We start from the raw sequence: 27,982 nt of genomic DNA, 5'->3' as shown, positions 1-27,982 counted from the left end.
CAAGGAAATATAACTTCCAAATCTTGAAGCTGGGCTACACACTCAGGTGACTAGGAGCTCTGTGAACTCTCAACTACCATGCCCTGGCACTTTTGGTAAAGCATTTGAGAACAGACTTGATTCCATTGAAAGTGAATCCACAGCTTTTAGAGACATTTTATGTGTATTCATCTTTATAAAGAGACTTCCACTTATGATGCTTTTTTTTTTTTTTTTTTGAGATGGAGTCTTGCTCTGTCGCCCAGGCTGCAGTGCAGTGGCACAATCACAGCTCACTGCAAGCTCTGCCTCCAGGGTTCACGCCATTCTCCTGTCTCAGCCTCCTGAGTAGCTGGGACTACAGGCACCCGCCACCGCGCCCGGCTAATTTTTTGTATTTTTAGTAGACACGGGGTTTCACCGTATCAGCCAGGATGGTCTCGATCTCCTGACCTCGTGATCCGCCTGCCTCGGCCTCCCAAAGTGCTGGGATTACAGGCATGAGCCACCGTGCCTGGCCTGATGCTTTTATAACTATTACAACTACTTAGACCACATCGTTCTTAACATTTTGGGGGGAAGGGACCTATTTGAGAATCTTGAGTGAAACCCATGAATCCAGGCACAAAGCCCCTGATGTTACACATCTTTCTGAAGCAGAAACCCTCCCTCCATCCCTCCCACCCATGACCGTGCATGTTAGTATGAGCTGCTCATGTACTGGGTAGCAACGTGGCCCCAGGATGGAAGCAGAAGCATCTCTGGGAAGGAGAGTGCTGTTTACAAAGCTCTGTCTGCCAGCATGCCCTCCCTCCGAGAAAGACTCAGCCAATCTTTCAGCTCTCATTTTGGATTCTGATTCTCAAACTGGTTTACAACATCCTAGCACTCATCCCAAAGTCGGGATTTTTTTATTTGTATATGTTTTTTATTTTTAACTTTCATTCTAAGTTCATGGGTATAAGTGCAGGTTTGTTACGTAGGTAAACTTACATCATGGGGGTTCGTTGGACAGATTATGTCATCACCCAGGTACTAAGCCTAGTAACCATTACTCATTTTTCCTATCCCAAAGTCTTATGAGTTGAATATAAAACAGAAAAACACCCTTTCTTCACATGCATACGTTTAATAACATGAAAGCCACGACAGAGGTAAAAACACTAAATCAACTTGGTATCCATTTTACTCCCTAATATTAGGGGGACAGTGAACATATAACTCAAGCAATAAAATGCCTTTGGAAACCAAGAAGGGAAGGGCCCAGGTTTGATAAGGGAAAGCCAACAATGGCTAAAACATGCATGCAACATTTCGTGAAGTCCCTTCTGCCAGCGGCTCCCGTGTGTCCATATCTTGGAGTGTGTTAGGCTACTGCTTCAAGAACAGACCATGGACCTGGCTTCCTCACTTCCCCAAAAGAATTCCTACAGAAGGCTACAGGAAGGGCTTCTTGGTAACCTTCTTTGTTTCAAACAATGGAAAACATGAGAAATGGATAGCACCCTCTCATCCCCAAAACACCACCATCATAGCAAGGATAATGACTCAATGGAGTTTCGAATTTGTATAGTGCTTTATATGTTTTCAAAGAATTTTCACATATATGATCTTCATCAGCCCATGCAACAGCCTTGTGGTTTACAATGGAGAAAGCAGACACCAGAAGGAACTTGCTCAAGATCATGCACCCAGATAGTGGGACAAGTGGGCGAGCACCCAGACTGCACCGTCAGCCCAGCATTTCCAGCTGGCCATTAAATAGCTCTCTATCTTGTCACCCTCTCTGACTTCTTCTCCCTCTCTATATCCAGGCTGCCTGTCAGTTCACAATGCTATCTCACTACAGATACAGATTTCAAAAGCAGAAAAACACAAACCTTCTTTGACAAGTACATATAGATATAAAAATAAATGTGGCACTCTTCTTTATTGCTTCTTTATGGATGTCTTTCCCAGATGAAAAGACCCTGCTGGGGAATAGTTCATCGACTTGTTATTTCTTTGTACACAGATTACTCCTTAGTAATAGCAGGACCTTCACACCAGGAAATTATTTGCTAAATATTTCCCACTGTCTCACAGCTTGATCTGTCAATTTCTCCCAGACGTAAAACATCTGGGCTGGTACAGCAAAACACAGAAAATTCAAAGAGATGTCCCCAAGATGCAGAAGAGGACAGCTGTCCTCAGGAGTCTGTCACGGGCCAGCTGGGGGCATTCATATTTCCCAAGACCCTTTTCCAGCTGCATCTCACCATAGCTTTTATATGACTGAAAAAGTGTCCAGGAGGTTGACCAGATAGCTGCATACATCGCTGAAAAGGTGGCCATGGAGAAGCAGCAGTGGCCCCATGCTATGTGGTCATGTGATGGTTTTCAAGGCCTGCCCACAGAAAATGGGGTGGGATCCACTTCCAGATGTTTTCAGTGAGGTGAAGGACTTCACAGGATGCCATCTTCAGCGTAGGCTCATTCTTCTCTCCTCCAGTGTGACAGACAGGCACACCCCTGAGCCTCAGCTTCAGGAAGAAGAACCTGCAGAAATCCTGCTCATACCAGTTCTGTCTTGTGAGGAGTCACTGGCTCTAAATGCTTATTTGGGGAGGTAACTGGGAGAAAAGCTCGTTCCATGCCAGCTTTAGAAAAATCTGGGAAGATACTCTGTAGCCGTGCAAACTTCTAAAAAGAAATGAAAGAAATGTGAAGTGAATAACTGGAAAAATTCAGCAGTTGTCACCTCCTTTTAAACTCTATTCACTAAGAGCTGGCTAGACAACCCATTCTGGAAGCTCTCATACTCACTGCCTCACTCGCTCCACAAGGGATTTGTACCAACCATTTCACTGGCGTCTCCAAACTTGGACCAGGAGATTCACTGATTGTGGCCATTTCGACCCCCTACTGTTAGGTCTCTGTATGGAAAGTCAATGCCCACAGAAGCAGGCATTTTCCAACAAGAAGCTAAAGTCATTCATGTTTAAAACATACTGCCTGGTAACTCTAATTATCTTCTTATACGCAAATAACCCTAACATCCTAACTGTAAGCTCCTTGAGGGCAGGAACAATGTCTTACACCTTTTTATGCCCTGTACAGTGCCTAGCATAATGCCTTGAACATAGTAGGTGCTCACTGGAGTCTCTGATTGACTGGTATCTAAAATAGAAACCAGAGAGATGAGTGCACAGCCAGAGAGGCAAGTAAGTGAACAGGGGGACACAGTGAGTGGCAAGAACCAGTCCTGGGGTAGCTCCTGGGTGAAGTCTGTCCTGGCCCCTAGGTAGCCAGCCCTGCCTGGTGGATGGAGACAAAGGGGGCAGATCACTTCCTAGAGGGGTCAGACACACATGTGGCCCTACTCTCCCACAACCATGGTCAACACAGGTGAGCAGCCATGCAGAAAGAATCTCTGAGGGCTTTGAGCCGGAACCTGCAAGCAACAGCTCATGGGCATGTCTAGGGTGCCCGAGCACCGGCCAGCCATCCTGCACCCCGGAAGCCTCCCACTGTGCCTCACTGCTCTGGCTTCTTGGGATTAATTCTTAAGGCATGGGCAGAAATACCAAAAATAGAAGGGGAGAACCCCCATGAGAAAATAGTTTGAAGGCAGCCAAAGGAGGCTGATCTATCCCCTGGCATCCCTGGGGCAGTGGGGCCCACTCCCTCACCCACAGGAAGAGCGGGGCCTCTGCTCTGGGATGGGGGACCCTCAGCGCTGCAACTTCTGGCACTGTGCCTACAGGGCCTCTGCTCTTGCATAGAACCCCTTGTAATTTCCCAAACGTCCTTCCTATATCTTACTTTGTTTTTTTTTTTTCCACAATGCTCTAAATGTAGCCACTAGACAAAAGCTGGAAATATTTCAGGGAGCTTCCTGTAATGATTCTCCCAGTCTAGGGGCCTCAAAAAGTCCAGGGTTCAAAGAATAATCTCTCTCGCCATTATTAAATGATTCGCACTATCTGCAAGAGATACCTGGATTGGTGCCCTGGGTAATCTTTTAATAAGAGAAGATGTTTTAAGAAGATACTTACACAAGTGAAAATGATGAGTGTTAAGTAGAAAATAACCAGAGCCAGCAGCAGGACAATCTCCGCTCTGTATTTCTTAAAAGTCTCTTCTTTACGCTGTGCAGGGCATCCTTTAAAAAAGTAAGTGACATGTGAAGCCATTTTAACAGGATTTTTCTACCATGAAAAAAAGCTAAGAATGCTTTGTTCCTTGGTCCTGGAGTCCTGCTTGTCTCCTCTTCCCACCATCAGGATGAACGACAGTAACAGTGACAGTGAAGGTGACAGCAGCAGCCGGTGCGCACTGTCGCTCTGTGTCTGGCTGCATGCGACTCTCACATGGCATCTTTCCAAATCTTCAGAGCAGGCCTGAGTAGTCCCATTTTACAGATGAAAGAGCCGAGGCTCAGAGAGGGTCAAGGACCAAGCAAGGACCAAGGCGGCTGAGCCAGGCATCTGGTCTAGGCTTATCCTGCGGCCTGTCTGCCTGCACTTCGGATGTCAAGCCTTTCCTGGCTTATTTTGTCCTCCTACCAGATGAACCACCACTTGTTAATCCAGAAATTATCTTAACTTCATCACTGTTGGGTAGACTGTGGTGTGTCCTCACCTCAGGAGGTTTCAGGGACTATGACAGGAAGCAGGGGAGCTGCCCTGATATTGCCAAATACGTCAACAGATTTTTCTAGAATCAATCAAGCTCTTTCCGCAAGGCTGCCAGCATGGTTGGGTGGAAGAACAACTCCCTCAGGGCTGTTAAAGGGTGTGGTGCAGCATGAAGGTAGGGTAAGAGCAGCGAGGCCTTTAGCCCAGGGACAGACATGAAGGGAGGTGCCTCTCCCCACTCAGGTGCAACACCCAATGTGCTGTTTGGGGAAGCAAGTTGAGCTTTGGCTATAGTGTGCTTCCAAACAGAATCTGCTTGATGCCCCAGGCAGAAGCAGGTGGAGTGCAAATGAGCGGAGGGGGTTCTGCCATTGGAGCCAATGGCTAGATCTCCAGAGAGATGTCAGCCCCTGAAAATGGATTCAACATTTTGTGCAGCAGTCGAGGGATGGATTCTCACAGCCGTGGGTAATGAGAGCCATTGTCCTCATGGCCCCTAATATGTATTGATCATTCAGTCTATCCCGGGCACTCCACTCAGCATTTTAACGCAACTTCTCATTTAACCTTCACAACAAGCCTATGTTGTAGACGTTACTTCCATTTTAGAGATTAGAGAACTGAGGCTTAGCGTCAATCCGTGATTTGCTTAAGGTCACACACTAACAAAAGGCAGAGTTAATATTTGAGCCAGATCTAAGTGACTGTGGACTCTGACCGCTTAAGTTGTAGGCAATATCGCCTTGGAAGAGGAAAAGGAGAGAAAATCAGCTATTCTCTTCATTTTCTCTCCACTCCCCGCAGGACATGCCTGCCCCCTCCACTCTCCTCTGCAAGGTTCCTCTCATTCAGGTGAATATTCATTGAGGGCCTACTATGTGCCCAGATACATCAGAGAAGAAAACACAGAGGTTCTTGTTCTCTTGGGGAGACAGACAGTAAATCAATCCATACATAACATGCCAGTTGTACTAAGTACCAGGAAACAAAGAAACCAGGATGAAGGGCTGGAGATCCAGGAGGGCCTAAGGGAGGTGTGTGCATACAACACTAAGCAAAAAGCACACACTGCCCCCTTAAACAGGGACTGTACTCTTGCAGGTGTAATAATATCACCCGAAGTCCGATTCCTTTCAGATCCCTGACAGAAGGAGAAATCAACCGTTGTATGGAATCAGGGGCTCTGTGACCACATATTTATCATTTCCAGCCTCAGCCCCTAACAAGTGTTGGGCAAAAGTCAAACAAAAGGCATCATTTAAGCCACAGAAAGAGAAAATGGTGACATGCTTGCAGCGGATTTCCACTTTCAGCCACAGATGTGATCCAAAGCTCTAGAGCTACACTCCAAAAGACAGGATCGATTTTAGGACCTAAAGGAAGTACACATGCATTGTTCAAGAAGAAAACAAGTGCAGCAGGTCACCTCACCTGTCACTCTCAAGATCACCTTGCCACTTAGGTTTCTCTGCCCATCCGGGTCCTGCAGAGTGCACCTGTATGTCCCCGAGTTGCAGCTGGTAGTGTTTCGGATCTTCAGGGAATACGGCCTTTCATTGGGGGCGTCGAAAGAACCATTTTGCCCCTTCTGATGATAGTGCTGTCCCCTGAGGTGGTCTTCCTGGGGTGTCTCCATCCTCTCTTCACCGCCCTCCAATAACTGTGAAGAAGGAATCAGAGCACATCACGGTCTACTGCAAGCACTCCAACTCGACACCAATGTTTCCATTTTGTTTTCAGAAGATCCAGCCTCAACTTATGTTTGTAAAACAAGACATGATGCTTTTGTGTGTGTGTGACCTCTGGGGGAGGAGAGATCTATGAAAATTCCCAAGGCTACATCTTCGGAATATATCAGGACTACATCTCATGATTCTATCATAAGTATCCCAATTTCCACCCTATATTAGGGAGAGAGAGTCACTGTTGATGACAGTGATATGCTGTGTGTGAATCTTGCTGGATTATATTTTGTGTCTATGTATACATGTATAGATAGGATTGTTCTGTATTAAATGTTCTCTTGTTTTCTTCAGATACCAACTCACCCACTGAATGATTCCTATTTTTGTATCCCAGCCTTTTATTTGGAAAAATTCCTAAATCTGTTATGATCCTTGCCAGACAATTCAACTAAAATCAGATAAGCAGATGAGCGACGCCTCCTGTGAACAGTCACCTTGTTCCTCAAGGGCTGTGTCTCTGTGTGGTCATGCCTGACGTCGTCGAATGTGCCACACCTTTTCTCTGTACTAGGGCAGCGAGACAGCTGAGAAGCACGCTTTATAGAGAGTGTATGTGTCAGATCATTTGCTGCTCATATCAAACTCCACATGGAAGGGCAGTAACAGCTGACTTCACTGTACTCAGGACAGACCGGCCAGACTTGGGGAGATGCCCAATTTAGCCAGACATTTTATCTGGCTGGCTTTCTTTTTTTCTTTTTTGAGACAGGGTCTCGCTCTATCACCCAGGCTGGAGAGAATTGGCTTGATCATGGCTCACTGCACCCTTGGCCTCCTGAGTCAACCTTCTGGTACTCCCACCTCAGCCTCTCCAGTAGCTAGGACTATAAGCATGTGCCACCATACCTGGCTAATTTTTATTTGTTTTTTTAGAGACAGTGTCTTGCTCTGTTGCCCAAGCTGGTCTTGAACTCCCAGACTCAAGCGATCCGCCCGCCTCGGCCTCCCAAAGTTCTGGGATTACAGGCGTGAGCCACCGTGCACGGCTTGCTTTCTGTGAATTCTTTGTGATCAAACTGGTGGAGTGTCTTCAGCATCTCCCACTGCATAGATTAGGCTCATACCACATTCACCATTAATTCTCTCTTTCCTAGACATATTTTTAATTTGCCTAATTAACTTGCTAAGTTGCTCCTCCATTGAAATACTTTAAAGCTTCTAAAATGAATGTACACATGCAGTAAAGCAAATCCTTGTTTTCAGCCTTCCTGGGCAGCCCTTCAACAATGACATCGCCTAGCAGCACCTCAGTTTCCCTTTGCTGGTTGGCTGGGGACCAGCAGGGAGCCCAGGATTAAGTGACATTCCTTACCTGTCCCTAGCATGATAACTGCACCCAAGAGCCACCTTAGGGAAGGAGACAGAGATTATCAGGGCCCACTGCCACTATCTTTGCTTGCACCTATCAATGATGAATCTCCCGTTCTGGGAGCACCCTACAACTCTTCTCTGACTTTTAGGAAGGAACTCAGTGTAGGGAAAGAGATAACCAAGGAGTTAGGGGAATACTCCGAGAAGCAACTCAGGAAAGAAAATACATACACATGGGCACGTGTGCACTCGTATACACACACACACACACACACACACACACACAGAGTCATTTCTGCTTCATTTATTAATTCAGGGCATATACCACAAGGTCACCGGAAAGCTCAGGCTCCAGCCCTGGTGTTTGTTAGCATTCCTGTAGAGTGGGCTACAGAGACATCTGGTGGCAGATTGATCGCTCCTGCAAGAAAACCTGCTCAGCTCCCTCCCAGCCCTGAGCTGAGATGAACGGCTCTTCTCAGGCCGAGTCTGCGGACATAAATCCCATTTCTTGATGGTCCTTTTTGTGTGGAAAGATTCCTTCCTAAATAATCAAGAATCTATGGGAGGAAGCTAAAAGACTGGGGCCCATGGGTGTGCAAAAATAAAGCACAAAAAGGAGGTGGGGCCAAGGAAATTTAGAGGAAACTAACAGTGTCCATGTGATTCCAGAACACATCTAATTTAGCACCATTTTTCCCTTTTCAAGCCTAAGTAAACCATAAACTGCAGCCTCGTCATGGGCTCACACTGCTTGCCTCTCCCTTCCGCTGCCTGGCAGAGCGGCTTCTTCCTACCAGGCAGCGCTTTCAACAGACCAGAGACCGAGGCCCATCCAGGGCCAATCTGTGTCTAGGATGGCCTGAAAGGCCAGTTTGAAATAATTAGCTTGGCCCAGTCCCTGCAGTCCCCATTCCGATGTCCCATCTTGCTTTTCTTTTTCTAAATTAACCTCCAAATGCGAGTGTAGCTGCAACAACCATTTTGAGATTATTCACCCATGGTTTTCTCCTGGGAAGCTCCTCTCCCATCCAGCAACCCCTCCCTCAGCTCAGAAAGGCCCATCTGAAAGTCAAGATCAAACTGTGAACCCCTCTGGAGCTGGTAGAAACATAAACTATTGTGTCTATTTACATAAAGATGGCCCCATTATTGTGTTAGCTGCTGGGAACTGTTGAAGCAAAAAGGTGCTGGTGATCAAAACTGGCTGGCAGTAACTTCTGCCTATTTGCAGGGAATTCATTTTAAAAATCAGCAGCAACACCAATAAAGTTTATTTGATGGTTAGATTTCCAAGGGCCTCTGGCAAAACCGTCAGTGGGCCGCTAGTTATTTTTAAATGGCAAAACAAAGGCAGGGTGAGCCATAAGAACAGAAGGAAGAATCAAGGGAGAAGGCAAAACAAAGAACCTCAAAGCGACCTGCAGAATTCTGATGTGCTGCCACCAGTGGGATAATGGCAAAATATGTCAACTCTCACAGGGTCATCTTCCAAACACCCCTTTTCCTAAATGACCCAGAGAACTATCCGCAAAACCTAGGAACTCTTGCCAAACTAATGAACAGCGCTGTTTGCATAATAACTAACTACAGCAGAAAGAATTCCCTGTAAATTCATACACTGCACCTGGAAATATTTCATAACCCTCCCTCTAACTTCCAGTTTTAGGTATACACATTTTCAGCTAAACTTTCTCTTGTGACCCCCAGCTGTGGAATTTGAGGGTTATCCACAGCTGCAAAAGTCGTGGTAGTTTTTATCTTAATGTTGCATGCTCAGAATGGGGGTGGGGCCCTAGCAGGATCAAGGGACCATATGCAAAAGCTCAAATCATTATCATCAGATACGTGGCCAGCCAGCTATCACCCTGCTTTATCAGACGAGCTAACTGTGGCAGAGGCACCACCAAAAACTGAAGGGAAATTTCAGTGGGAGGAAAACGGAGTAACAGCAAATGGGCCATCCCCACTTTGCTTTGTTTTATGAGTTCTCATAAACATTGGAGCTGGCTCAAAATCAACCACTGGCAAGAACAGCTCTTTAAACATTCCAAATCTAAAAGTGTTCCATCGCTTCTCTGCAAAAGCATTTTAGGAAATAGTAATTTATAACAAAAGGAACCCTCCGATTCATTCACAGCCAACCATAATTGACAGGAACTATTTAATGCACCCTTGACAATGCTAATATTGTAGTACAGTGCGCTAAAGCACAACACAATTTCAGCAAATTAATTACTCAAAACACTCATCCCAATCATGTTTTAAAAATCCACATGTTGTACATTAACTTTTATGCTGACAACTCTATCATTTTTGGTTGAGCTGGAAAAGTGCAAACGTGGGACATCTCATTTTCAGAAAGCCTGGGGACTCTGACTTGTCTCAAGGCCTCCAATTTGACTGAATTATTTAAATACCATATTCTTTCTCTCAAATGGAGATTTGACCTTAAGGAAAGCACAGGCCCTAAATTAAAACAAACTCTCTTTCATTTGCAGAATGCTAAATCAAGCAAACACAAGTACTAATTATATGGGCACGTGAATGGAGTCAGTTTTTTTTTTTTTTAATGATGAACTAATTTGAACTAAAACAAAAGACATAAAATAAATCATTAATTATGGCTGAAACTGAACCAATATTAAAACATCCTATTGTGGAAAGTGTTTTTTTTTTTTAAGTTTACATAATTTTATCCAAATATATGCCAACCTCCTACATTACCATATTTGAAGCTAAGAGGGCAATAGTTTCATTTTATAGCAAAAAAAGAGTTTTGATCACAAAATTGAAATCTAAATTTATCATATAGCAGATTTGTTAAGAATGCAGGGCCAGGCACGGTGGCTCATGCCTGTAATCCCAGCACTTTGGGAGGCTGAGGCAGGTGGATCACATGAGGTAAGGAGTTCAAGACCAGCCTTGCCAACATGGTGAAACCACATCTCCACCACAAATACAAAATATTAGCTGGGCGTGGTAGTGGACATCTGTAATTCCAGCTACTTGGGAGGCTGAGGCAGGAGAATCGCTTGAACCCAGGAGCCGAAGGTTGCAGTGAGCCAAGATTGTGCCATTGCGCTCCAGCCTGGGTGACAGAGCATGACTCCGTCTTTAAAAAAAAAAAAAAAGCGGGGTTGGGGGGAATGTGCAATAGGTGCCTACCTAAAAGAAAAAAAAACAGTATAAAAATTTCATCTAATAATTTGATAAAACATATTTAAGGGTATAGATTGTAAGGATTGAACGTTGGTATTAAATTAATCTGATGTATTCCAACCACATTGAGCAGCTTTTTTTATCGCATTTCTTGTGCACTAACATTCATGTACCTTGGTTTCTAACTCAATTAAAGTGCCAATATAATTCCCATTCATCATAAAAACAGCTCTTTATAATGTGCAAAATAGTTTGGCTCAGGGGTTGATGTCATAATGAGGGTAGAATGTATGAGCATTAATATCTTTTTTTCTATGCGTAGTTTTATTAGAAAAATGATTTTCTACTTTGAAATTTACTGGGTCTAACAGACAGAGCTGGATTTATGGCTGTTAACAGAGTTATGAGTATAGCAGAGGCAACATAATTAAGAGCACAGGCATTGGCATTGGACTGAGCTGGAACCAAACCCCAGCCCTCCCACGGTTACCTCTGCTCTTGGCCAACTGACTGAACCACTCTCAGGCTTGGATAGCTCCACTGGAATCTGGGGGTGATCACATCTCACTGAGCTGGCGTGAAGATACTTATGATGATGTATACAGACCCTAAGCATCATATCGATCACACAGAAAGCCCTGAAGATGTTACTACTCTCTCTCTCTCCTTTTTTTTATAACCAAGGTTTCATTCTGCATACTAAATAGTTCCCTGAATATAAGACGTATTGAAAAAGTATTTACTGAATGAATGCGTGAATTTTAGAAAGAGTGAGAAAGTTACAAGAGCACTAGCTTTGGAATCAAAGGTCTGAAGTCAATCCCAGTTTCTCCATGTGTTAGCTGGGTCATCTTCCATATGTCACTTCACCTCTGAGCCCCATTTCGTGATCTGGAGCTCCCTTACTTGCTCATGGGGTTATTATAAGAATCAAGTGAGAAAACAAGAAAAGTGCTGTATAATTGGTAATGCTGGTAACAGAAATTATTCTTGTCTGTGATAGCTTTCCACACCATCCACCCACTCTGTCATTTCCTTACCACTGACACTTCCCGTCTCCTCTGGGAAAGTTGTCCTAGAAGTCCCAATCTCTGCTCTAAGGAGAAACTGTTTTTTCCACATACGATGTCTTCAAAATATCCACAACATTCTGTGTTTTTTAAAGCACCATCATAATAATGTAGCAAAACCCCTTTGGAACTGAGATTTGAAGGCGATGTTGGACCCTTCATTGTTCATGCCAATCATCTCTCTTCTATTAGCATCCCGTGGGGCCTGCTGGACCTGGAAGAGGTACCATTACAAGCTCTGAGTTCACGTCCTCTGAAGAACTCCACACCTAGGTTCTAGAGGAGGCAACTTAACTCAGGCCTGGTACCCCACGATCGTGGAGACTGGCTCTGATAGGCACGTGACCCAGTCAAAGTCCCTTGAGAATAATCAGAAATAAGTTGAGATATTTGAAGAGAAACACAACCTTCTCCTTTGCACTTGCTTCTGGAGGGATATACAGGTTGAGCATCCCTAATCCAAAAATCTGAAACACTTCTGCTCCCAGGCATTTCAGATAAAGGATGTGCAACTTGTCCAACTCTGTAGTTATTGGCTGTGATCTGGCTGCTATGTAGAGGTTGGACACAGAACCAATGTAAACGAAGGCAGAGTTGACAGATGGAAAGTCACCAAGTCCTGGGGATATTCATGAACCTCTAAGCCTAGCTATATTCATTTGCCAGGGCTGCAGAGCACCACAAACTGGGTGGCTGAAACAATAGAAATGTATTCTCTCACAGTTCAGGAGGCCAGAAGTCCAAAATCAAGGTGTTGCCAGGGCCAAGCTCTCTGAAGGCTTTAGGGGAGAATCTGTTCTGTGCCTTTCTCTTAGCTTCTAGTGGTTGCCGGCAGTCCTCGGCGTTGCTTGGCTTGTAGACACATCACTCCAATCCCTGTGTCTGTCTTCAAATAGCTTTCTCCCTGTTGTCTGTGTCAGTGTGTGCTTTCTCTTATCAGGACATCATTCATACTGAAGTAGGGCCCACCCTAGTCAGGGAGCACCTCATCTCAATTTGATTACATTTGCAAAGACTCTATTTCAAAATAAAGTCACAATCACAAGCATCAGAAATTAGAACTTCTGATCTTTTGGGGGGGCACAATTCAAGCCACAACGCCATCCATAACTGAAATGTGAACTGTATTTTGATTTTTCAATTTTTTCCCATTCCAATTATATATAAGCCAATATATTTCCTTCTCTTTAGGCTAGCTTTGATTGGATTTACAATCCCTCACAACTGAAAGACTCCTAATGATAAGGCACCCCGCACCACCACGTAAATAAGGGTGGTACGTAGGGGGCTATCGGCACATGGCTCCAGCCTCGAGGCCAGTCCTGCTTTGTCCCCTGGGCTCACATGCCTCCCACTCCTTGGGGAATGAGACCTCAAGGCCTGATTTGAATCAGAACCTCTGTTCTCCAGAACTGCTGGTCCAAGGTGATTATGAACTGTTTATGGAAACCAGCATCCTTCTTTTCCTAAAGGTTTTCCCTATGTGGACCCATAATCCTAGGCAGCTACCAGCTCTTCTAGAATTGGTAACCTCAATTCTATCAGTAATACCGATTCTAATCGGTAACCCCGAGGACTGCTGGCAACCACTGGAAGCTAAGAACTGGAACACTTCTCCAAATTGTCCCAATTTGGGATACGCAGTAGACTGGTCCTCCAAGAAAGCATCAAGTGATATTAACAAGCCTTGGGCTCCCAAGTCTGTACTAGTCCCACATGACACACACGGAAATTTTACCCAAATACACCTCAGTGCAAAACAAAACAAAATGAAAAACGAAAACATGCTTATGAGTATAAAGGAATCTTAGGGAAGTATTTTCTGTCCAGCTCTATTTTGAGCTAATGATTGTTGATACAAAATTTAGGGTTATTCCAGGAGTAGCAAGGAAGGGATTACGGAAACATCTTTAAAGGGAGGAAACTTTTTTTAGGTAATCAATCTGCTTTTAGTCTTGCCCTACATAAAACTTCCCTTATGTCACTGAGACCTTCTCCAAACTTCCTCTTCTTTGTGTAGTGACATTGCCAAGTACATAGCTAAGACAATCCAGTCCTCATGTGACTCAGGTTCCCCCTTTTATTAATGGAAAACAAGTTGGTTTTTTTGTTTAGCTTTTTTTTTTTTTTTTTCAATTTAACTCTCAGCTGCTTTCTTCCTCCCTCCCCATTGTCAAGCTAAAAGATTTTGGCAACTTGTGCTCTGTTCCACTACTGTCCAAAAATCTCAGTGATCCACCATTCTCATCTAGATGAGACTTCTTCTATAGCCACTCAGAGACGGCCTCATTCTTCCTTGCCCACTCCTCCGCAGAACTACATGGACAGGACTAGTGACCAAGAGGAAAAGAAGGAAAAGAATGAAGTCTCCCCCTGAGACTCATCTTCTAAGATGAATCATATTCTATCCAACACCAGGAGAAACATGCTTTACTTTAGGCATATTTTGCATTATGCCATTGTCTTTGCTTAAAATCCTTCAGTGAGGCCGGGCGTGGTGGCTTATGCCTGTAATCCCAGCACTTTGGGAGGCTGAGGCAGGTGGATCACCTGGCCAACATGGTGAAACCCTGTCTCTACTAAAAATACAAAAAAGTAGCCGGGCATGGTGGTGGGCACCTGTAATCCCAGCTACTCAGGAGGCTAAGGCAGGGGAATCGCTTGAACCTTGGAAGAGGGGGTTGCAGTGAGCTGAGATCACACCACAGTACTCCAGCCTGGGCGACAAGAGCAAAACTCTGTCTCAAAAACAAACAAACAAACACACAAACAAACAAAAAATCCTTCAATGGCTCCTTACTGCCAAAAGGATAAAGTTCAAGTCATTGTTGTTGGGCATTCAAGGCCCCTCACAATCTGTCTCTAGCCTACTTTCTAATGTTATCTCTCAGCCATATCTGCTGTTTAAGTCTCCCTTCTACATCACTGGTTACCTCAATGGTTCCCAAAAAGTCTTAGTGGATTCCCAGGCCTTTGCTCAAGACGGTCCTCTGGCAAAAGTTCTACATTGATCCTGAGATGGCCAATGCCAGGCCCAGGATGGGGCACACATTTGGGACTTAGAAGTATTTACTAAACAATGAAAGTATAAATATGAGAGACATCTGAAAAGCAACTTTACATCTTTCATGGTTTGATCTAGGGAGGAGCCCATAAAAGTGATTCAACCAGGTCAAGTACTATAGGTGCCAATGGGGACAGTACAATTTTTTTTTTTAATTCTAACATACATTGTTTTCATAATTCAATGGTTCTACATTTAATGTAGAAATGTTTCCTTTTTGTCCTAAAACATGTTCTTAAATCCACCTTACAACAGAATCATTCTGGAATCAAGGAAGCACAGTAAGTGTTCAGTACTGGCTCCTTCCATGGGCTATGAGGGTCTGTGGCTGTATAGATTACATCTGCCCCAACCGCTTGTCAACTCTAGGCCCTCCTAAGGCACTCTGCTCTCCTCAGTATCCCTGGTTTTGTAGCTCATTATCACACAAGATGGTAGAGACAGAAAACATAACTCCACCAAAAAGAAGTTTAGCAACATACACGGAAGACAGCCTTGAACTTTTGAAGTGGCCTCACGCAAGCCATTAACCTGCTCTCCAACAGTTTCCTGAGTGTTAATGTCAGAAGCAGAACACTCCATGGATGGCCCATGATCTGCCCCAGCTGGGGCTCTTCTCAATATTATAAAGTCTATTTATAGTAGACTTTTATATGAAGTCACACTCTTACTTCCCTTTTCTCCCTTCCTTTGGAAATCATCTGAAAAGGGCACTTGTCTTGTGATGCTTCACTGTCCTCACCCCCGCAGCATCACCCAGAGACGACACCATATATCCTCTTTCGTTCTGCATCACCCATAGGCTGTCAGGGCTCCTAGCATGATACAAGAAGGCATTGCATCTCTGGGATAAATGACCACTCATTACTATCTTTAGTGAGTATCAACCAGGCCCAAAGTACTCCATCCAAAGTCGTCCTCTCTCTCCAAACCTACATTAAAGAGACTGTAGACACAGCGATGCTGTTCATGAAGTCCAGATGCAGCCCTTTAATGCATGGCTTTACTCCTCACAGACATGATATTGTGCTATGCCCTTTTATGCTGGAATTTAATCACAGGTCCTGGCCAGTGGAAGAGAAGTCATGGATCAAAGTCTATTTGCATATTTTCTCAAAATACCTCCTCAAAGAACCACATCTATTACAACTTTTTTTTTTTTTTTTTTTGGTAGAGACAGGTCTCACTACATTGCCCAGGCTGGCCTCAAACTCCTGGGCTCAAGCGATCCTCCCATCTTGGCCTCCCAAAATGCTGGGATTACAGGCATGAGCCTCAGCCACCACACCCAGTCTATTACAACTTTAAAAGATAAATTGATTGGCTCATGCCTGTAATCCTAGCACTTTGGGAGGCTGAAGTGGGAGGATGGCTTGAGCTCAGGAGTTGGAGACCAGCCTGGGCAATGTATTGAAATCTTGTCCCTACAAAAAATTAAAAACATAAAAATTAGCCAGGTGTAGTGGTATGCCCTTGTAGTCTCAGCTACTTGGGAGGGTGAGGTGGGAGGATTACTCGAGCCCAGGAAGTCGAGGCTGCAATGAGCCATCTTCATGCCACTGTACTCCAGCTTGGGAAACAGGGTGAGACTCTGTCTCAAAAAATAAAAATAAAGCTAAATTGAGCTACTATCCTAATGAATATAATGTATTAACTTTTCTATTTCTTCTCAATCACCCATTATGCCTTAAAAAGCATAAGGGAGGAAGGGATGAGAAGAGGACCCTTTCTTGGATCCCAGTTAAGAGGACATGGTCCATAGAAGAGAAGAGCTGGGCCAACAGGAATTGGGATATCTCTGTCCACTTTTGGCTTCACCTTTAGCCTCCTGCACATGTGTCTATTAAGTCCCCTCTAGCCCATCTCACTGCGTCTTTGAAACAGAGAGAACAGAATGAACACTCTTCCTTCCCAACCCTAATGTTGCAAACAGATTGGATGCTGTCTGTTTTGAGTTTTCTGGTCAAAGGCATATGATAAAAAACACATGGTTTACATGGGTCCTTTTGTTAATTACAAGTATCAGTGCCAAATGGACAAAGGCAAGATGCTACATGGTGCCGGAGGATTGAGTGGTGAATGGAATTTTAAATTGTGAGTCATTATAACCATACTTATGATATGCAGACAGCCTGCAGAATGTGCTTCAATCTGGTGGATGGTGAAAACCCACTGCAAGGGACTCTGCTTTCCTTGCCCAGTATGAAGCCCCCTCCTAAGCTGGCAAAACAGGTTTTACAAAGCCAGGGTAGTGATGATGAAGTGAGTAGGACGGGATAAGCTGGTTCTGGTTACCAAAATGAAATTCCTCCCTTTGTGGCTACCCCTTCACTTTGATGAAACATTTTACAAGAAACTTATAGAAAAATGACCAGATGCTTAATCTTCTGTAGAATGAAGTATTTTAGCATTTCTCCACTGGCCTTATGTCCAGAACACTCTATCCATTTTTGTTATATAAGCATAATCAATGAAAAAGTATAATTATTGGGCTGGAAAATAATAAGTATCTATAGAACATGCTGAGAGCTGTTTAAAAAAAATGCTTTAAGGAACAATATATGTCACTTTCGAGGCACCTGATTCCTTTATTGGTATAGCATAACTCTCCTACCCACGAATCTCAATCACCATTTACTTCTCAAAAAATAACTACGGTATGAGTTTTCATTGGCACTATTCCATGGATCAACAGGAAAAAAAGAACGCCTAGAGACTGCTGTCCCTTTTTTTCTTGACAGAGCTTTGAAAGACCTTGGGGGTAAATCTCGCAAGAATTCTGTCCAATAAACAAGCTCATGCGTTACCGAGTTACATCACCAGCTGACATCCAAGGAGAAGTCCAAGGTTAATTGCTATGGTTTAGTGGACCATTCCAAATGACCCTGTGCAAGAAGCTTTCACTCCAGAACTGTTTGAACTTTACAGTCTGAAATTTCATCTACTTGTTTCATGAGTACTTTTTAATTACTCCCCTGGGGGTATTAATGTTTTCTTTCTTTATTAAATAGTTACTCTCTGGAAGGGATAGTGGTTTCATGTTTTTCCCCGTTCTTTGAGATAACTAAGTCCCTGCCTGGTTAGCCCAGGGGCACTTTGATTTTCTTTACCGTAAGTTATTAAGGGAGAAAACAGAGATCAAGGTAGACCTCTAACAACTCAGGATTTGGAATCAGACTGCTTGGTTCAAATCCCAACTCCACCATTTAGCCAGCTGTGCAAAAGTGGACAGGTTATTTCCCTCCCTAAGGCTCAGTTTCCTCACCTGTAAAGTAGGAATAGTAACAGTACTAATCCCTAAGTCCATTCTTCCGATGGATGGAAATGGATAATGTATGTAAATATTTACCTTGGAGCTTGGCACGTGGTGAGCATTCAAAAATTGTTTTTACAATATTTTTTAAAATACTATTGTTTTGACTATGAGAACAATTTCGGAATTGTTGTGTTCTCTGATCCCACAGTAAGTAAGGTACCAATGAAGTAGGAATATTTAACACCTTACTTTTATACACAATACAATGCTCTGAGGCAGCAGCACCATCCCCGTCATGCATAACTCATGAAGTGCTGGGCTGAATTCACAGAGCACCTTTGCAATTTATAGGGCAAAAATTAGGTGCCGTGAAGAATACACAGAAGTATGGATACAGCCACTGCCCCCCAGGGAACTGACAATCCAGTTAGGAGACACACACACAAAGAGATCACCGCAATGATGCCTTGTACTGTTAAGTGGCCAAAGACATGTACAGTTTCTTATAGTATCTTTTATGGTGGGCAGAAGAACGCCCTGCATTTTGGGGAAAGCGACAAGTGCACAGATTTGCCCCCATGGTAAGACAGCAAATCAGTGAGAGCTACAGAGTAAGGTTGTAATATCATATTCATTTGGGTTAAAACGGAGGTGCTGTGGTAGCAGTGGCCTGACTTAAAGAAGGACCAGTGATATCAAACAGTAGCTGCTTGGCTTTGGAATGACACCATCATTGCCATCTTAGAATCTGAGAATGTTTCAGTCAAGAGGAAACCTTGAAAAAGCCTCCTTGTCACTCAGTCCTCTTACAGTAGGAACAGCAAGGCCTGTTCTTACACATGCGGGCTCCGGCTCATGCATCCACCTGATGCCCTCAGGGCTGCCTCTCAAGGCTGCCAGAGGAAGGAGGAGGAGGGCTAGGGGAGGAAGCCAAGGGTATCCCACAAAGGAGATGACCACTGATAACTACCATGGATGAAACGGCCTAAGTCACTTCTGTGTCTTAGCCTTTCCTTTCAAATTGCCCCCTCCCCCTCCCATGTATCATGGGCATCACAGTCACAAAACACAAGAAATCAGAAGTCTGGAGACATTCCCCCTGTCCAATGCCCAAATCTAGGTCCCTGTTGCTTTCTTCCTGACCTGCTGGCCCACAACCACAGGTGGCCTCCAGAATTAATCCAAATGAGAGAGTCTCTGCCCTTCCAAAACGTCTTAAGTGGATCATTCATCTCAGGCCACCTTCAGTGGCAGGAAGGGGATTGAGGTCTGCGGAGAGCAAAACCTAATTCGGCCCCGTACCTGGATGCGGATAGTGTGGGGGAGGCGCGACGGGAGACTGGGTACTCCAAGTTCAGCTGCGGGAGACGCCCCTCGCCCCCACCTGGCAGCCACAGAGGGTCGCCAGCCTAGGGGAGATGGTTCCTGCTGTCTTCAAATGAGCCCACCAAACCCCAGCCCGCGGGTATCGCAGCACCTACCTTGACCCAGGAGACCGTGTAGGGAACCTGCGGATCCCAGGGGGCGGTGCAGGGCAAGTCCACATCTTCGGAGCAAGCCACCTTCACCTCCGGCGTCGCGGGAGCCAGGCTGTAGGCTACAAGAAAGAGAGAGCGCGTCGTGAGCAAGCGACCGACGGGAGGGGGTGTCGTGGAGGGGCGGGGGCGACAGGCGCTCGCGAGCCCTACCGCAGCTCAGGAGCAGAAGCTGGAGGCCGCGCGACATGGCTGGAGCGCTGCGCCGCTGCCACGAGCTGCAGGCAGAGCTGTGGCGCGCTGGCGCCGGCTGCCCTTTTATGCCCGCGCGTTCGGGAACTTCCCTGCGCGCCAGCCCGGGGGATTCCCCGGCGGGCAGCGGAAGCGGGTGGCGCGCCCTCCTAGTCCCGCTTAGGCCGGGGCGCCCCCGTCCCCGCCCCCTTCGCCCCCGTCCCCGCCCCCGTCGCACCCGCCGCCCTCGCCGCGTGCGCGTCCCCGCCCCCGCGCACCCGGGCCGGGTGCCCCGAGTTCGCGTCGCTGCTGCGGCTGGCAGCGGCGACAGCAATCCCCGCGTGACGCCCAGCGCTGGGGGGCTTCGCAGACCGCGCTCGCGCGCGTGACGCTGCCGTTGACCCGCAAAAGGAAGCCGGGAACCGGGCCATCCGAGCGGGATCTGCCCATTTTACGGAGGCCAAACCAGATTCCGAGAGGGTGGGCAACTTCCTCAGAAGCCCAGCCTGTCCTTGGGAACGCACTGGCGAACCCAAGTCCTCACTCTTCTCCAGAATCTGTGATAATCAAAGGCGCGTTAGATTTCCACAGAAACATACAAGTCTGTAGTACTTGGCTCCCTGCCTTCCCCGGGAGGTTATCAGTCAGTACCGTCCTGTTTAAATTATATCACCAAAGAAGAGTGTCTCCTATTAAAATAATAATTACACACACACACATACACAACATTTTTGGAAAAGAAAATTCTAGAAGACAATGAAATCACCTGTAATTCATCCAGGAAGTAACTTCAGTTAACATTTTTTTATATTATAAAATGTTTATAACATAACAAAATATTTATAACATTTATGTCAGTGCACAGATTGGTATTTTTAATGGTTTATTCTTCCTGCTATCTGGTAACCTACTTTCTTTTAGCTTAATAATTTGCAAGCAGTTCCACATCATTAAAAACTTCCAACAGCATCATTTTGGTCCATTGTTCAGTTGCACCATAAATTAGAATCGATTAGTGTTAGACATGCAGGTTGTTTCTTTTTGTATTACTAATATTAGAAACAATGCTGTGATTGCTATGGGAAACTTCAGTGTAGATAAATCTTTGCTCTGAAATTGCTTATTTTCTTAGAATAAATACCTCAAGGAAATTGTGCTAGGTGAAGGGGAGTTTCCAATGTTGTTAAATATTGCCAAAAAATTACCTGCAAGGAGGTGTCTTCAATCTATATTCCCATCTGCAAAGAGAGTGCCTGTTTGCCAACACAAACTGTTATCCAACCTTTCTATCTTTGTCCATCCAGGAGGTTAAAAAGAGTGGCATCACTATACCACCAGTTTTAATCTGCTCTTGGAAGTAGTTATATCAATTGACAGTCCCGCCAGCTTGTGTGAGTACCTTTTCTCCAGCAGCCTCACCAAATTAATTTTTTAATTGTGAAAATGTTAAGCATACAAAATAAGTATAGAAAATATGGAATTGAACACATCTGTATACAATTTATTCTTGAGAAATAAAACTACTAACATTTTCGAGACCCTCTTTTTTTTTTTTTTTTTGAGACGCAGTCTCGATCTGTCGCCCAGGCTGGAGTGCAGTGGCCGTGATCTCAGCTTACTGCAAGCTCCGCCTCCCGGGTTCACGCCATTCTCCTGCCTCAGCCTCCCGAGTAGCTGGGACTACAGGCGCCCGCCACCGCGCCCGCCACCACGCCCGACTAATTTTTGTGTGTGTGTGTTTTTAGACGGGGTTTCACCGTGTTAGCCAGGATGGTCTTTTGAGACCCACTATGTGTCCTCTGCCAGATCTCATACCTAGGCATTTATGCTTCTTTCCAGTTTTTCCTGATTATAAACAATGTTGCAGGGGAGCTGAAAGTCTTCCAACACTCTAGCTCAGTAATTACACTGCATTGTTAAATATTACCGTCTTATTATCCAAAATGCACATGCCCATTTACACTCCCCTCAGCAGGTCTTAGCATGATCAGATTTTTTTCTTTAAAGATAGGGTCTCACTATGTTGCTCAGGCTGGTCTCAAATTCCTGGGCTCAAGAGATCCTCCTACCTTGGCCTCCCAAGGTACTGGGATTACAGGTGTGAGCCACGTGCCCAGCCAGATCTTTTTAAATTTCTGCCTATCTAATGAGCGTGAAATATTAGATCCTTTTTGCTTAATTTATGTTACATTGATAACATATGTTTCAAGAACATTGGATATTTCTGAGGATTGTCATTCATATGCTTTGGCCTTTTCCATGAGTGCTGTTTATAAAATCTGGGCCAAATCCTTTCTTGGTTATATCCATGCCAAATCTCTTCTCCAAGTTTAAGATTTGTATTTTCCATTTTGTTTATGATATCTTTAATTTACCAAAGAGTTTTTAAAAAATATTTTAATGTGGTCAAATTTACTGATCTTTTTGTTTATGATTTGTGCTTCTGGTATTGTGTTTAAGAAATCTTTTCCTGACCTGAGATCATAAAAACATTCTCCTTCATTTTCTTCCAAAACTTTTAAAGTCATGCTTTTTCATATATTGGTCTTTAATCCATTTAAATATGGTTTGATGTCATGATCTAACTTATTTTTTCCATATGGATAACCATTTTTTCCAATGCTGCTTGCTAAAAGTCCTTCTTTCCCTACTGATGTAAAATGACATCTGTGCTTTATACAAATTTCTACATATGAGTGGGCCTGTTTCTAGACTCTATTCTGCCTCTCTTTGTGCTAATATCACACTTTCTTATTACTATAATTTAATTAAGTCTTGCTGTGGTGGAAGTGAGTGAGTCCTCACATGTTGAACTTCGTCTTCAAAATTGTTCTGGTGGCTGGGTGCAGTGGCTCACGCCTGTAATCCCAGCACTTTGGAAGGCCCAGGTGGACAGATCACTTGAGATTAGGAGTTCAAGACTGGCCTGGGCAACATGGTGAAACCTGGTCTTTACTAAAAATGCAAAAAAATAACAAATACAGAAAATAGCCGGGCATGGTGGCTTGCACCTGTGGTCCCAGCTACTCAGCAGGCTGAGGCAGGAGGATCGCTTAAGCCCAGGAGGTCCATGCTGCAGTGAGCCGAGATTGTGCCACTGCACTCCAGACTGGGTGACAGAGCAAGACTGTGTATCCAAAAAAAAAAAAATGTTCTGGCATTCTTGGTTCTTTGTTCTACCTTATACATATTATATCAATTTGTGAACCTCAAAAAACTTGATTTGAATTTTAGTAGGAATATATTCAATTTATAAATTGCCTAAAATCAACATCTTTAGAAGTCAGTTCTACAAATTCATCCCATATTGTGTATCTTTCCATTTATTTAGGTCTTCAAGAATTTTTAAAATTATATATATATAGGTTTTTCACATCTTTTATAGATTTCTTCCTGGATACCTTCACATTGTGTTGCTACTTTCACATATATATTTTTTAAACTATATTTTTCTAGGTGTCCATAGCCAGTGAGTAGAAATTTCCTTTCTTATTAATGTTAACAATGTGTTCTTAGACTCTCCATTAAGTCACTTGTTGAATTATGAATTATTTAGAGGGTTTTAAAAAAAAATTTCCCAATGTATGGCTTGGTTTTCACTTTGCTACTGGTGTCTAACAGTTGAGGTTGCTCAAGAACAGTCTGTATGATTCTTTGTTGCATATCAAGGATTGCTTTGTAGCCTCATATGTGATCTTTTGGTAAGAGTGGCATGTACTCGGAAAAAAAGATCTTTTTGATCAAGTTTGCTCATGGTGTTGCTCAGATCCTCTATATCCCTTCTGTAATCATAAACTATCAATTACTGAAAGAGATGTGTTAAATTCTCTCCCGTGACTACAGAATTGTCTGTTTATCTCTGAAATTTTATCATTTTTTTGGCTTGGTATAATTTGATGCTATGTTTTAGTGTCTGGAAGTTATGTTTTTCCAATGAATTGTTCCTTTTTCTCTTCATTTATTTGACTTTTTTTCTAACACTCCTTTTTGCTTGAAATATAACTTTGTCTACTTTTTTTTTTTTTTTTTGAGATGGAGTCTTGCTCTGTCACCCAAGCGGGAGTGCAGTGGCACAATCTTGGTTCACTGCAACCTCCACCTCCCAGGTTCAAGCAATTCTCTGCCTCAGCTTCCCAAGTAGCTGGAATTACAGGCACCCATCACCATGCCTGGCTAATTCTTGTATTTTTAGTAGAGATGGGATTTCACCACGTTGGTCAGGCTGGTCTCGAACTCCTAACCTCATGATCCGCCCGCCTCAGCCTCCCAAAGTGCTGGGATTACGGGCGTGAACCATCACGCCCAGCCTGTTTACTCTTAATATTACCATCCTCTGCCTCTTCCTTTCTCTGGGTTAATTTTTTGCTGGCGTTTTCAATACTTTTACATTCAACATTTCTTTTTCCTTACATTCTATTGTGTCCTTTTTAAAGTATACTGTTAGATTTTCTTCTATCCAGTATGACTGACAATCTATCTTGCTAATTGAGGGTTTAATTTTACTTACTTTGTGAATTCTGCTACATTAGGATTTATTTTGGTCATTTTGTTTTACGCTTTATGCTTAACCAGATTTTTCGCTGCCTCTTCCTTTCTTGCATCTTTTTATTGACCATTAATAAAAATATTTTAGCCCGGGCATGGTGGCTTACGCCTGTAATCCCAGCACTTTGGGAGGCCGAGGCGGGTGGGTCACATGAGGTCAGGAGTTTGAAACTAGCCTGAACAACATAGTAAAACCCATCTCTACTATAAATAAATAAAATAAATAAATAAATAAATAAATAAATAAATAAATAAATAAAATTAGCAGGGCGTGGTGGCGCATGCCTGTAATCCCAGCTACTCGGGAGGCTGAGGCATGAGAATCACTTGAACCCAGGAGGTGGAGGTTGCAGTGAGCCGAGATTGTACCACTGCACTCCAGCCTGGGCGACAGAGCCAGACTTGGTCTCAAAAAATAAAATAAAAATAAAAATATATATTCTGTGGTGTTCTCTCTACTGGTTTGGAAGTCATGCATACTATTTCTCTTCTTATGTGATTACCTTTTTATAATTTTTAATAACCATACTCGATTTAATAAATTCTAGAGTTAATTAATATTGCCACCCTTTGCCCTAAAATGCCCAAATGCCCAAACTCTGCCCATCTCATCTACTATTATGACCAGTACCCTCGTTCCACTATGTTTTTGTACTCCCCAAGTAGTCTTTTTTTACATGTTAGATATTTGTTGAAATTTGTCTCATATTGTACATCTCACTGCTTCTTTCTTGGTTCAATTCCTTCTGAAGTATATTGTTAATTCTTTTAGCAAAGGTCTTCAAGTGGAAAATGCTCTCTGTTTTTGTGTGAAAGTGTTTATTTTGCCCATATCCTTGAATTATAGTGTAGTTGTAAGTTGACAGTTATTTCTTCTCAGCACTTGAACATATTATTCCATTGGTCTTCTGGCTTCTGTTGTTGCTGTTGCAAAGTTCCAGACAACCTGATAACTCACTCCTTTGTAGGCAATGCTTTTGTCTTTGAGAACTTCTAAGATCTTGGCCTTTCTACTTGGTCTTTTTTTTTTTTTTTTTTTTTTTTTTTGAGATGGAATCTTGCTCTGTTGCCTAGGCTGGAGTGTAGTGGTGTGATCTCAGCTCACTGCAACCTCTGCCTCCCGGGTTCAAGCGATTCTGGTGCCTCAGCCTCCTGAGTAGCTGGGACTACAGGCACGTGCCACCATGCCCAGCTAATTTTTTTGTGTGTTTTTAGTAGAGATGAGGTTTCGCCATGTTGGCCAGGCTGTTCTCGAACTCCTGACTTCAGGTGATCCGCCCGCCTCAGCCTCCCAAAGTGCTGGATTACAGCCGTGAGTCACCGCACCCGGCTGGTCTTCTTTTAGTTATACTGTGTTGTGTCCAGTAGAGGATTTCATGTTACTTAACCTGCTGTGGTTCATAACTTTCATTAGTCCTCATTTATCGTGTCTTGAACATCTAATAGATGTGGTTGGTCCTTCACAGTCCACATTCCTTGTCAGTAAGCCCTTCCTCTGCATGTTCTGTCTCTTCATCTCTCTGCACAGGCTTCTGAAGATTCCTCAGATCTTTCTTTCCATTCATTAGTTATTTATTTGGTAATATATAATCTTTGGTTTAACATAGTAAGCTTTAAATGATAATTTTTAAATTTCTGAGTTATATTTGATTTTCTATGTAGCTCAGTCTAATCTTTTTGATGTCTTATTCTGTTATGTTATTATTATTATTATTATACTTCTTTTATGACTTCTCATTTTAAACATGCTTATTTTTAATCTACCTGATAATTATATTTTATCTGAAGTTGTTGGCTGTTTCATATTGTTTTTTGTTTTGTTCACTAACTATTGGTTTTAGGGGATTTTTTTTCATGTGTATAGTAGCTGGGTTTTTTTTTTTTTTGGTTTTGCCTCCCAGACTGGAGTGTGGCAGCACGATCTCAGCTCACTGCAACCTCTGCCTCCCAGATTCAAGCAATTCTCCTGTCTCAGCCTCCCAAGTAGCTGGGCACCACCACGCCCGGCTAAGTTTTGTATTTTTAATAGAGATGGGATTTCACCACGTTGGCAAGGCTGGTCTCGAACTCCTGACCTCAGGTGATTCACCCACCTCAGCCTCCCAAAGTGCTGGGATTACAGGTATGAGCCACCACGCCGGGACTGTATGGTAGTTTTTAATTATAAGTTAATCTTTAGTTGGGACTTCATATGAGGATATGCTAGGAGGCCTAGGATGGATGTATGGCCTCCCAGAAAGGTTTTATTTTTGTTTCAGCCAGGTTCCCAAGGATATTATTGGCATTTGACAGCACTTTATATTAATTTCTTGGTGGGACATGTCTTAGACCACTCTAGTAATATAAATTTAAATATCATATCCATGAGAGGGCACATTAATTATTATAAATTAATTTTAAGGGGAGCTTTTTTCTTTTTCTCAAGCAAGCTTCCCTGTCATCTCCCTGTGTAAGCAGGCAATGGTTTTCAGTTCATCCTTACACCAGGGTCTCAGTTCCAACTCCCTACTCTTCTGGGGCCCAAGCCCCTTCTTGTGTGCCTGCTGGTCATGAAAGCCTAAGCTCCTTGATTTAATAAATTCTAAAGTGAATTAATATTCCCAAATTGGATTCCCAGCCTGGCCAACTGTCCTTCCCAACCTTACCTCCAGCAGCCCCAGGGGCAACCCAGACTGGTCATAGTTCTTCCTCCATTTTTGACCCTTCAGCATTCCCTTACTTTCTAGCAGGTGCAGCTAGGCATTTATTAGACTGGATTCAGCACTTCTAGAAATTTGCAACAGCTGTTTTTCATATTACATGGAAACCTATGTTGTTGAAAAACAGAAGTATCCAATCTGCTGCTTAATAACCTAAAAGCTTGCCGTCACAGGAACCCCTTCTTAACCCACAGAGTTGAACGCCAAGGTGTATTTTCACACGTAGCATATTCTTCCTCATGTCCTCATACTGAGTATGAAGAGATTTCTGATGAAGGCCATTCCTGAGGAAGCATTTTCAGGCTAACTACAGGCTACCTTACCATAAAAAACCAGACAGTATTTTGCAGCGTGTGTCTGGAGTGGGAGTGGGAGTGGAAATTCAGTAGCTCTGAGTCCTGACTTGTGTTCTTCCTCGAATGTATGAGAGGGGCTTACCCGTATGTTGATCTTCGCTTTCAGTGAAAAGGGAAAAGAAAGGTGAATGCAGAGGAAGAGCTTCTTGCCTTTCTGAAACCACTGGCTGTCACCTTCATGTTTTCTCTGCTGTGACTATAAAAGAGAAAAACCAAAAATCATTAGAAAACATTGTGGTTATGCATTCTCACTGCCAAGGCAAGCATTTGGTAACCTTGGGCAAGGAACAAAGCTAGCCAGGGCCCTCTCCCTTTCTTCTGACCCTCAAACCTTCCTGTCTGATTGCAATTTGCATCACGGCCAGGGCTTCATCATTTAATTTATCTCAGAGAGCGTCCTGACAGAGCATGGCAGAACATTGTGAACCTAGACATTTGAGAAGCTGGTCAGAGTTTGGGAGCCAGGGGAG

General features: G+C 43.7%; 1 protein-coding gene across 4 annotated transcripts; it reads right to left on the bottom strand.

The window, feature by feature from the left end:
- Window positions 1–1,536: 1,536 nt before the first annotated feature.
- Window positions 1,537–27,613, bottom strand: CD83 (CD83 molecule). Of its 4 annotated transcripts, none has more exons than XM_019030030.3 (5): window positions 27,595–27,613; window positions 19,688–19,803; window positions 6,030–6,258; window positions 4,017–4,123; window positions 1,537–2,661 (listed from the first exon to the last, which is right to left on the bottom strand). In XM_019030030.3, exons 3-5 carry the CDS (start codon window positions 6,232–6,234, stop codon window positions 2,533–2,535), a joined length of 441 nt encoding a protein of 146 aa, XP_018885575.1. In that variant the 5' UTR covers window positions 6,235–6,258; window positions 19,688–19,803; window positions 27,595–27,613; the 3' UTR covers window positions 1,537–2,532. The 4 variants fall into 4 exon arrangements, with proteins under 4 accessions (XP_018885575.1, XP_018885576.1, XP_018885573.1 ...); XM_019030031.3 differs by lacking the exon at window positions 27,595–27,613 and adding an exon at window positions 20,191–20,256; XM_019030028.4 differs by lacking the exon at window positions 27,595–27,613 and adding an exon at window positions 19,895–20,126 and having other exon boundaries at window positions 1,537–2,658.
- Between the last annotated feature and the right edge of the window lie 369 nt (window positions 27,614–27,982).

Source organism: Gorilla gorilla, chromosome 5, assembly GCF_029281585.2.
Source record: "Gorilla gorilla gorilla isolate KB3781 chromosome 5, NHGRI_mGorGor1-v2.1_pri, whole genome shotgun sequence".
NCBI lineage: Eukaryota > Metazoa > Chordata > Mammalia > Primates > Hominidae > Gorilla > Gorilla gorilla.
The sequence above is the reverse complement of the archived record's forward strand: the minus strand, read 5'-3'. Positions and strand labels throughout refer to the sequence as shown.